This window comes from Salmo trutta, chromosome 40, assembly GCF_901001165.1.
Source record: "Salmo trutta chromosome 40, fSalTru1.1, whole genome shotgun sequence".
Classification (NCBI taxonomy): Eukaryota; Metazoa; Chordata; class Actinopteri; order Salmoniformes; family Salmonidae; genus Salmo; species Salmo trutta.
The window spans coordinates 880,675-892,743 of NC_042996.1; the positions used below are offsets into that span (position 1 = coordinate 880,675).

A 12,069-nucleotide genomic window follows, 5' to 3' on the forward strand; every position below is an offset into this window, starting at 1 on the left:
GTAAACGCAACCGGAAATTGAACGGACTAAATTCACTGTCACACTGCTACTGAAGATAAGGTTTAAAACTTGCAAGCCTTTTAACGTAGAAATCATAGCTGTCACACTTAGCAACATTTCATGTTTTTGGGGTGAATATGGTATGAGGACGAGATGGACGAGAATCCTGACGAAAATGGTATTGTGGATTTTGTTAACTTGGTGTGCTTGATGTTCAACATGGCGTATCCTTGCTAAATTTGCATTTGTCGTTCTGCTAGTAATGGGAGGACTAGTATTTCAGAATCATCCACTGTTATGTTTTGTAAGGGATAGCCTGTTATTAAATAATAATTTATTTGATTTATGTAGTTATTCAGCGCGCTTTGCATTGTAGAAGGACATAGAGACCTAACTTTACCTTGACAAGAATGCATTGTTTTTACCCCAAATAAATAATCTGTTTTTTTAAACATATTCTTAACTAATCGGGTGCGCTTTGTTGGCTTGTGCATGCAGTTCGCACGTTTGGGGCATCACCATAGGTTTCATTGTCTGTTGTTTGAAATCTGCTACATTTTAATAAATATTTTAAATATGTATTTGAAGCAGCTCTGTATTATGTTAAATTTAACTTTGAATCTGTTCAGTTTTCAATCAGGGTTGCGGCTCATATCAATTTCTTTAGCCCCGCATTGTATGTAGATGCTGAGATTGGGCTCCTTGGGACGTCCTTACCCTTACTTCATTACGTTTCAATTTAAATGGGGTGACGTCAGAGTTGGACGTCCAAAGGGTCCCTTTTATACTGAACAAAACTTTAAACGCAACATGTGACGTTATAGTGTTGGTCCCATGTTTCATGAGCTGAAATAAAGGATCCCAGAAATGTCCGATATGCACAAAAAGCTTACTTCTCTCAAATGTTGTGCACATATTTGTTTTCATCCCTGTTAATGAGCATTTCTTCTTTGCCAAAATAATCTGACCACATGACAGGTGGGGCATATCAAGAAGCTGATTAAACAGCATGATCATTAGACAGGTGCACCTTGTGCTGGGGACAATAAAAGGCCACTCTAAAATGTTCAGTTTTGTCACACAACACAATGCCACAGATGTCTCAAGTTGAGAGGGAGTGTGCAATTGACATGCTGACTCCAGGAATGTCCACCAGAGCTGTTGCCAGACAATTGAATGTTTATATCTCTACCATAAGCCGCCTCCAACGACATCTGATGATGGCGCCGGAGGGGACTGCTGCCGTCTTATCGGGTCTTAACCAACCATGCTAAAAAAAAAAAATGCGTTCTTCATAACTTGTTTTGTACATAACATTGCTGCTACCGTCTCTTATGACCGAAAAGAGCTTCTGGACATCAGAACTGAGATTACTCACCTCAGATTAGACAAAAGGTTTTTCTAAAATGAGTCGGATGAGAGGGATATACTACAGACACCTGACCAGACCCAGATCCCCGTCATTCGCTGGAAACATTTTTGCGGAAAAAGACCAGGGTGCCTTGTGAGGATCAGGCGACAAGTCTCTAATTTGCCTTTGCCTTCCGTCATTTACATTTATGTCATTTAGCAGACGCTCTTATCCAGAGCGACTTACAAATTGGTCCTGCTAGCTAACGTTCAATTGCTGGAAAATAAATGGGACGAACTGAAAGCACGAATATCCTACCAACGGGACATTAAAAACTGTAATATCTTATGTTTCACCGAGTCGTGGCTGAATGACGACATTAAGAACATACAGCTGCCGGGTTATGCACGGGCTATCGGCAGGTTAGAACAGCAGCCTTTGGTAAGACACGGGGCGGGGCCTATGCATATATGTAAACAACAGCTGGTGCATGATATCTCACCTGAGGTAGAGTATCTCATGATAAGCTGTAGACCACACTATACCTAGAGAGTTTTCATCTGTATTTTTTGTAGCTGTCTACGTACTACCACAGACCGATGCTGGCACTGAAAGCACACTCAATGAGCTGTATACCGCCATAAGCAAACAGGAAAATGCTCATCCAGAGGCGGCGTTCCTATTGGCCGGGGACTTTAATGCAGGGAAACAAATCAGTTTTACCTCATTTCTATCAGCATGTTAAATGTGCAACCAGAGGGGGAAAAAAATTCTAGACCACCTTTAATCCACACACAGAGATGCGTACAAACCTCTCCCTCACCCTCCATTTGACAAATCTGACCATAATTCTATCCTCCTGATTACAAGCAAGGATTAAAGCAGGAAGCACCAGGGACTCGGTCTATAAAACAGTGGTCAGATGAAGCAGATGCTAAGCTACAGGACTGTTTTGCTAGCACAGACTGGAATATGTTCTGGTATTCTTCCGATGGCATTGAGGAGTACACCACATCCGTCACTGGCTTTGTCAATAAGTGAATCGAGGACGTCGTACCCACAGTGACTGTACATACATACCCCAACCAGAAGCCATGGATTACAGGCAACATATGGCACTGAGCTAAAGGGTAGAGCTGCCTCTTTCAAGGAGCGGGACTCTAACCCGGAAGCTTATGAGAAATCCCGCTATGCCCTCCGACGAACCATCAGACAGGCAAAGAGTCAATACAGGACTAAGATCGAATCGTACTATACCGGCTCCGATGCTCGTCGGATGTGTCAGGGCTTGCAAACTATTACAGACTACAAAGGGAAGCACAGCCGAGAGCAGCCCAGTGACACGAGCCTACCAGATGAGCTAAATAACTTCTATGCTCTCTTCAAGGCAAGTAACACTGAAACATGCATGAGAGCATCAGCTGTTCCGGATGACTGTGTGATCATGCTCTCCGCAGCCGATGTAAGACCTTTAAACAGGTCAACATTCACAAGGCCGCAGGGCCGGACGGATTACCAGGACGTGTACTCCGAGCATGCGCTGACCAACTGGCAAGTGTCTTCACTGACATTTTTCAACCACTCCCTGACTGAGTCTGTAATACCAACATGTTTCAAGCAGACCACCATAGTCCCTGTGCCCAAGAACACTTAGGTAACCTGCCTAAATGACTACCGACCCATAGCACTCATGTCTGTAACCATGAAATGCTTTGAAAGGCTGGTCATGGCTCAATTCAAAACCATAATCCAAGAAACCATAGACCCACTCCAATTTGTATACCGCACCAATAGATCCACAGATGATGCAATCTCTATTGCACTCCACGCTGCCCGTTCACACCTAGACAAAAGGAACACCTATGTGAGAGTGCTATTCATTGACTACAGCTCAGCGTTCAACACCGTAGTGCCTTCCAAGCTCATCACTAAACTAAGGACCCTGGGACTAAACACCTCCCTCTGCAACTGGATCCTGGACTTCCTGACGGGCCGCCCCCAGGTAGTAAGGGTAGGTAACAACACATCCACCACGCTGATCCTCAACACGGGGGCCCCTCGGGTGCGTGCTCAGTCCCCTCCTGTACTCCCTATTCACTCATGACTGCACGGCTAGGCACGACTCCAACGCCGTCATTAATTGCTGATGACACAACAGTGGTAGGCCTGATCACCGACAACGATTAGACAGCCAATGGGGAGGAGGTCAGAGACCTGACCGTGTGGCACAAGGACAACAACCTCTCCCTCAACATGATCAAGACAAAAGAGATGATCGTGGACTACAGGAAAAGGAGGACCAAGCACGCCCCCATTCTCAGCGGCAGGGTTGTAGTGGAGCAGGTTAGGAGCGTCAAGTTTCTTGGCATCCACATCACCAACACACTAACATGGTCCAAGCACACCAAGACAGTCGTGAAGGGGGCATGACAAAACCTATTCCCCATCAGGAGACTGAAAAGATTTGGCATGGGTCCTCAGATCCTCAAAAGGTTTTACAGCGGCACCTTCGAGAGCATCTTGATGGGTTGAATCACTGCCTGTGCCTTGCGGGCGGCCTCCTACAGTGGGTAGTGCGTACGGCCCAGTACATCACCATGGGCAAAGCTTCCTGCCATCCAGGACCTCTATACCAGGCGTTGTCAGAGGAAGGCCTCCAGCCACCCTTTTCTCTCTGCTACTGCACGGCTTCTACACCTGCGGGATCGTCTGAGACCAGCCACCCAGACAGCTGATGAAACTGAGAAGTATTTATGTCTGTAATAAAGCCCTTTTGTGGAGAAAAACGAAGTCTGATTGGCTGGGCCTGGCTTCCAATTGGGTGGGCCTATGCCCTCCTGCGACCCTGCCCAGTCATGTGAAATCCATAAATTAGAACCTAATGAATTTATTTAAATCGATTCATTTTCTTATATGAACTGTAACTCAGTGAAATCGTTGAAATTGTATGTTGTTTTTATATTTTTGTTCAGTATAGAATTTCCCCTTCTAACTATACCTAGGTTCTATGAATGTGTACACCTGGTCAAGATGACTGTACAGTGCAGTGGGATAACTTCTTAGCTAGCAAGACATCTGGGTGGCTTTGTTTACAAATTATTTTCCTATTTTTAGGTCCCCCTCTTCTTCTTCCCTCTCTGCGTCTCTTCATTCCACCACTGCGGCTTGTCTCTGCAGCCATGTGGCAAGTGGTTCAGCGAAGAGATGTTCAAGATTATGGGATGCTGGAGGAGTTTGTCACCACGGTGACCGACATTGTGCCAGAGCTTTTGAGTTGCAGTCAGAGGGCCCAACTCATTCTGGGCCTTCGAGCAAGGGTAAGAGATTGGGTTCAGAATGGGGAAAATAAACATGCAACAAGATCATTGAGGTTAGTCTCTGACAACAATATTGTTGACTCTAGCATAAAACACCCAGCTGTTAAACATTGACTGAGATGAAGACCCTGACACTGGTTTGTCAAATACTGCCGTTGGCCCTTAGCCTAGCTATCTATCATTTTCTCCAAATGTGTCCCAATGAGAACAGAGCAATGCCTATGAAGCGTGTGGTTGACCTTTGTTCTACTCCTGACTGGTCATCTGTAATTTTAGATGGTTCTGGAGTTGTGTCGTACTGAGCAGACAGCAGACCAAGACATTCAGCAACACCTGGACAGGATCCGAAGCCTCATATCCACTGGGGAAGCAGAGGTGAGTATCTTTCTGGGAGGGAGCAAAGACCAATGTCACTCAAAGTATTCTGTCATTGAGTTGTAAAATGTGATTATTTAACTGTTGTACGTGTTTTGTTGCAGTCAGGTGATGCAGAGGTGGAATTATCTGAATCAAACTTTGTGGAGCTGGTTGAATCTCTGCTGAAAGATCCAAGTGAAAGGGAGAACTTTTACCAGGTTTGTTTTGCTCTTATACGGTGGGAAAGTATAAAAGTTTTACTGGTCTAGGTTTTAGTAGCCTAGTTTTATATTGTTTCAAACCAATATAAATATAGGTATTATTGGCATTTTAGGTTAATTTATTCTCTCCTAGGACGTGTTCCCTGTGGAATTTGGGCCCAAGTATGACACTGCAATACAGATGCTGATGTTAGAATTCCTTTCCAGATTTGAGAAGTTACTTCCCATACCAGACCTTGAACAGGTAATAAGAATGAATAACACCTGTATCAAATTAGCCTGGGGAATTAGAAGTCAAGAATACCAATCAGTAATATTTTTCACTTTTAAACAAAGAAACTCAGTGTGACATGAGTTTGTAGTTGTTAATGCTTTTAAACCATGTTCCTCTCTCTCAAGACGGCGTCCTTGTTAAATGCTGTCCCCTCTGCCCTGGATAAATGTGTACAGTTTGTACCTGACCCCATACAATTGAGGACCCTGCTCCAGTACCACAGAAAACTTGGACATTTGGACTCTATCCGTAAGTATCATAGTGTTATAGATTGGTTGTGCCAAAATTTCAATTATAAACGGGTAGTTTGGGTCTTGGATGCTGATTGGTTGATACCGCATTTCAGCAATGTGTATATCAAACCATTTGCCACAGGTATGATGTATAAATACTTGTTTACTGCTCTAATTACATTGGTAACCAGTTTATATTAGCATTAAGGCACCTCTGTTTTTTTGGGGTGTATGGCCAATATACTACTGCTAAGGGCTGTATACAGGCACTCCACATTGCGTCGTGCTTAAGAACAGCCCTTAGCCGTGGTATATTGGCCATATACCACACCCCCTCGGCCTTATGCTTAAATGTACCACACGCCCTTGGCCTTATTACTTGAGTGACTTGTGTCAAGTAGAACAAATATTACTTTTATCGGTAAAAGTTTATATTTGAGGCATTGACATAATTTGCATGTATGATGTTAGTCAACTACTCTCGCAAAAAAAGTGTATTCACAGTTTAACTTTTTTTTCATTGTCTCCCTCTTTTGCATAAAAAGGAACTCCATCGTCCTTTGGTGACTTCATCCTGTCCTCTCTGTCTCTTCCTCCATATGTGCGAGTGGTGACTGCCCCAGATGTAGACTCAGATACACAATCAGAAAGCATGAATTTGGAGGGAATGGAAGCAAGCGAGTTGTTGGAGAATCGGACAAAGGAAATCGATGTACTAGTCCCAGCAGATGAAGTTAGAAGATACATAATTACTGAGCAGGATTATGGTATGGACATGGAGTCTGCCGTTGGGGAAATTGACAATCAAGCTGTCACTGGCTTGAATTTACTCAGACCATCATATTTTCAACAATTAAAACGAAGCAAAAGGCTGCAGATTAAAGAAATGTGTTCAAAAGGTAGAAAACCTCAAAAGACTGGGCTTGCAAACAGACAGCCATCATCCTCCAAGGTGTGTCCTTCCCCAAAGAATTCATGCAGAAGAGGCCCATTCAATAAGGCATGTGAAGTGTGTGGAAAGACTTTCACTCGGGTCGCAGCCATGAAAAGGCATCAGCTAACCCACACTGAAAATCTCAAGTTTAAGTGCCACAAATGTGAAAAATTCTTCTCGGATGGTCATAATCTGAAGAGACACCAGAGGCGAGTTTGTGAAAAGGAGCTAAACATGTTGGATGAAGATAAAAATTAAGAAGAGATGCCACAACCCCCAACTAGCAAATCTGAGATCACATCACTCCTCAAGACTCCCTCTCCACCAGGGCCATCTCATCAAGGAACTCTGGACACTATCACATCCTCTAACACATGCTCTGTGTGTGGGAGGTTTTTTACTCGTACTTCAAGCTTGGTGAGGCACATGAGCTCCCACTCAAAAGAGCATCCATTTAGGTGTGTCAATTGTGGTAAGAGATTCAAGTATTCATATGATTTTAGAAAACACCAGAAAGAATTGTGTCAGAAAGTGACCCAGGGAGATTTGTGTCAGGATGTTGGTCAGAACATGGCACAACAAAAGAGTGGCCTGCAACCAGAGGTTTTTCTTGCCACTGCAGAGAATCAAGCCCAGGTAGATTCCAAAACCTGTTATGTCTGTGGTAAGATTTTGACTTGTACCTCACAGATGGAAAGGCACTTGAAATCTCACTCAAAGGCACGTCCCTTTCATTGTGCTATTTGTGAGAGAAGCTTTAAGTACAAAGACTCTTTGAAGAAACATCAGGAAATCCTTGGCCACAAGGGCATCCTAGAAGACTTTGGCCTGAGTGTGGACCATCAACAAGTGGACGTTAACACAGAGAGTTGCAGCAGCCCTCTCACTACCAAGGAAAACTACACTGAGCCCCTTATCAAGGCTTTTACTCCAGCACCGACTGCCAAAGAACATGCATGCACTGTGTGTGGGAAGATTTTGGACTGTGCTTCTCATTTAGCTACTCATATGAGATCCCATTCAGTGGAGCGTCCTTATCAATGTGTCAACTGTGAGCAGCGTTTTAAGTACAAGCAAAGTTTGAATCAACACCAGAGATATATCTGTAAGGTGAACCGAGAAGAGTCCTCTCAGATGGTAGACCAGCACCAAGAGGAGTCTAGTGAACTGCTGGCTGTTAAGGCTGATACCCCAGAGACATCTACCAGTCAACTACAACTGGTTCACTGGTGTAAAAAATGTGGAAAGAGTTTCGATGACACCTGTAATTTGAAGCAACACCAGGAAAGTTCGTGCAAAGAGGAAAAGAGAAAGGTGGTCTTCCAATGTGAAAAAAGAAAGGTGGTCTTCAAATGTGATGATTGTGGGAAGGACTTCAAAGGTTCATCATCCCTAAGGACACACAAGCGAATTCACAACCCATTCTATTGCTCTGATTGTGGAAGGGTCCTCCCAAACTCCATTGCCTTTGACAGACACAAGCTGATGCAGCACAAGGAAATCCAGTGTACCATGTGTGAGAAGACCTTTACCCTGTTGGGGCGTCTGAGAGAACACTATCTGCATCAACATAAATTCACAGGACCATACCCCTGCTCTCAATGTGAGAAAACCTTCACTCAGTTATCGTACCTTGTCATCCATGAGAGGGTTCACTCGGGAGAGTACCTGTACCAATGCTCTGTTTGTCAAGCAAAGTTCAATTCAGCAAATTCTCTAACAATACACAGTAGGAAGCACACAGGAGAAAAGCCGTTCCTGTGCTGGCAGTGTGGAAAGAGCTTCAAGGCTGCTGGAGAACTGTCAGTGCATATGGGGACTCACTCAGAGGAGAGACCATTTTCCTGTTCGCAGTGTGACATGTCCTACAGAACAAAACTTCAGCTGAATTCACACATTGAACAAGTTCATGAGGGGGTGAGATACCCTTGTACAATCTGTGGGAAGCAGTTTTACAAAGCAGTGTCATTGAAAAGACATGAACTCACTCACACAGGAGAAAGACCATTTCCATGCTCCTATTGCACAAAAACCTTCATCACTGCCAATGAAAAAAGGCTGCATGAAAGATACCATACTGGTGAGAGACCATACAAATGCCAAGACTGTGGAAAGTCTTTCATTCAGTCAGGTTACCTGAAATCACACCAACGTCTTCACACAGGAGAGAAGCCATTTGTATGTAGCTTTTGTGATAAAAGTTTCAGATTATTTTATCATAGGTTAAAACACGAGCGAACCCATACAAGAAAAAATAAGCCATATGTGTGTGAAGAATGTGGGTTAGCTTTCGCTCAAAGAAAGCGCCTGACTGAACACCTATGCACTCACCCCGTGAATTAAAATGGAAGGTTTTTTTTGGAACTCTGATGTTCCTTTGTATTGTTATTAATTTTAAGACAGTACAGCAGGGAAAGTAGGGGCACAGACAGAAGGGCAGAGAAGGAGTTTGAACCCTCGTCACCAGGCAGGTGTATGTGGACCGGAGTCAAAAGCATTACCACTCTGGCATTTGAGTTCTTGTTGTGTGTGTGTGTGTGTGTATATATATATATATATATATATATATATATATATATATATATATATATATATATATATATATATATAAACACTGGCTTAACACCTTTTGCTTTTAAGTTGTTTTGTTTGTTGTTCATTTCATATTTTTTTCATAATTCCCTATATAATTTCAATAGCTAAATTGTAATGTAAACTGTTATTCTCAAATAACTACAACATTGCATTTTCTGACAATAGCAATAATAAAGGAGGACATGAAAATGTCTGATTTAAAAACGTGTGTATTCACATTCATATCTTGCACAGATTCACTTCATACATTTCTGCAAGCATTGGTTGAATTTTGTATCAGTCATATTTGTATCATTCAGGTCAACATCACTGGTCCTCAAATGTCCCAGTGACACTGGAACAAAATTATTAATGACGTTTGATTTAACTGGAAGGTAGGCTAATCCATAGAAAGGTCCTTTTGGAGGAAGGGTATTTTTTCGGGCATATTGGCTATTTTACATTTTTATCCAAATGCTTAATGGAGAAATAATTCATCCAAGGTTGGAATATTTGTGACATGTTGGCCTTACTCAGGCCTTCTTTAAACCACTATAACTGTCTCCGCAGGGCAATTACTTTGGGCACGTGAGAGTCAGCAACATGACAGCATACACGAACAGCACAAATGACATACTCAAACAAATGCAACACCATGGATGCTCGAGTGGATCACGTTTGTTAAATCAGTGACCAACCTTTCAAACTGTGTTGCATTGTGGGGATAAACATTTTCCGACATGCGTCTACATGTGGACTGCATGAACTTTACAACAACCATGTGATCAAAAGTCACGAAATTTCGACTGGTTGACTTCAATGTTCTGCAGTTGCTCCTCACCAGCTGCAATTTGCAGCCATCGCCTGCGTTGTGGGAGGCACTAATGTCCTTAAAAAAAATACTATCAGGTTTTTCTCACCAGTACCATGGTATTTTCCTGCTAAAAAAACGTGATATAAAAATGTACTAGCTACCATGGTACAAAAATGAAAAATGGTAGTACAATTAAAAAAATACCATGGTTTTGTACTAGTAGCATGTTGTAAAACAAATGCATGGTAGTTGTTTACAGTGAATTATGATGGTCTGTGCACCACCGTTTTCCGGGTAAAGTGGCCAAAATCGAAGTAATTTATGATACTCGCATAATGCAACATTGACTACTATAGAAGCTCTGAAATGGCTAAGCATAAACCTAGTACCCTCTTAAACCCCTTTAGCTCATTGTTAAAAACCACAACACACATGGTGTAGTAGTGTTCCCTCTTAAACCTTGGGAGCTGGATAGAGTATGGTGAAAAGAATGACAGGAGTCGGAAACTATTTAAAATAGTACATCTGGTAAATTAACTTCTCTCTTCAATACATTTTTCAGTTTGCTCTCTCATTCAACTGAATTGGCTACTCTTATACAATTCTAAATAGCCAACATACTAAAAATATATATTTTTAAAGGTATTAATTATATTATTTAATAGATTCTCAACATATCCCTAAAACAGCCATTTACAATGTTTCACTTTGTTACACTCCGCAAGAACGTTCGTTGATCCTGTCGCCATGACTACGACAGGCTAGCTTGACTGGAGCGAACTTTAGCCGATTTCTATGTTAATTAACGGGTTTTTATAAATTAATTAAACTATCAAAACATAAAATAACAACAATTATATAACTACACTCCGTTTAACTTGGTGTTTCCTATCCTATGGTTTACAACTCGCTCACCATGATGATAACGTTTAAAATATTTCCTTTATCTGGTGCCTCATCAATTGTCTTGAATTGACTAACTGACCAGGCAGGCTAGCGCGAGAGCCGCTGTGAGAGAGCGCGTGAAGCAACCACTAGAGCGAACGGCTCCCTCTGCGGGCTGAAACAAGCACAACGCCCCTTGACTATAAATACTCAATTATTACACAATGCCAAAGATCTACCATATATCTCACTTTCTCCCACATTTCAGGTTGGCAACACAGGGAACCCAAACATGAGCAAAATACGGTACTATTAAAACAAAAAGTATTACCCCTTTTTTCACAGCAACTATTTTCCTTTTTCTTTGATGTTTCAGAAAACTAGGACCAACAAGTAGCCTGCCTCTGACTATCAGAAACTTGCCCATACTGGTATATCAATTCATCAATATAATGCCAACCAACCTCTTTTCACATTGGGGGGTTTATTTATTTATGCATTATATAGCCATTGTACCATGGTAACGCACACTTAATAAAGATAGTACCATATATCATTTTTGGTACAATTCATCATAATTGTGCATTACCATGGTAGAATGTATAATGCCGTTTAACACCATGGTATTTCCATGATCCACATCTATACCATGGTATAAATGAGACAATACCATGGTAGTACTTAGGTACAATGGCAGTACCATGGTAGTACCATCATACTTCACGGCTAAAACCATGGTACATTTCCATAATTCAGACAATACCATGGTTTAAGTGAAAGTACCATAGTAGTACCATGGTATGAATGAAAGTACCATAGTACTAGCATGGTACATTTTTGTAAGGGAATTGTCAACCGGTCATTAGAGTGTTTTTGTTTGACGGATGCGAACGGAACCAAAGACTAACAGGTAGCAATTTAGCCACGTGGATATAATTATAATTATTTTATTGCAACAATAATAAATTAAATTTTTTATTGCAACAATAATAGCAATATTACACATCAATACAGGGACATTCCTGTGTATACAATAAAATAAAATAAAAAAACAAGGCTATGAGACATTAACAGACATTCAGAGACATGACTTCTAATAATTTTTCAAA

General features: G+C 41.8%; 2 protein-coding genes across 4 annotated transcripts in view; both read left to right on the forward strand.

Annotated features, from left to right (window-relative positions):
* LOC115180029 (zinc finger protein 883) lies at nucleotides 1-9,247 on the forward strand. Of its 2 annotated transcripts, XM_029741905.1 has the most exons (8): nucleotides 1-178; nucleotides 4,466-4,668; nucleotides 4,945-5,043; nucleotides 5,148-5,243; nucleotides 5,380-5,490; nucleotides 5,646-5,769; nucleotides 6,299-7,494; nucleotides 7,663-9,247. In XM_029741905.1, exons 7-8 carry the CDS (start codon nucleotides 6,952-6,954, stop codon nucleotides 9,028-9,030), a joined length of 1,911 nt encoding a protein of 636 aa, XP_029597765.1. In that variant the 5' UTR covers nucleotides 1-178; nucleotides 4,466-4,668; nucleotides 4,945-5,043; nucleotides 5,148-5,243; nucleotides 5,380-5,490; nucleotides 5,646-5,769; nucleotides 6,299-6,951; the 3' UTR covers nucleotides 9,031-9,247. The 2 variants fall into 2 exon arrangements, with proteins under 2 accessions (XP_029597765.1, XP_029597764.1); XM_029741904.1 differs by having other exon boundaries at nucleotides 6,299-9,247.
* LOC115180024 (zinc finger protein 135) overlaps nucleotides 4,319-12,069 on the forward strand; it is a 26,524-nt gene continuing 18,773 nt past the window's right edge. For both annotated transcript variants that reach the window (XM_029741891.1, XM_029741894.1), the window contains exon 1: nucleotides 4,319-4,465. In XM_029741891.1, coding sequence (XP_029597751.1) covers nucleotides 4,363-4,465 — 103 coding nt within the window. In that variant the 5' untranslated portion in view covers nucleotides 4,319-4,362. The remainder of the gene's footprint in view (nucleotides 4,466-12,069) is intronic.

Coding starts and splice junctions, on each gene's coding strand:
- LOC115180029 (XM_029741904.1), top strand. CDS start 6,952: ATGCCACAACCCCCAACTAGCAAATCTGAGATCACATCACTCCTCAAG.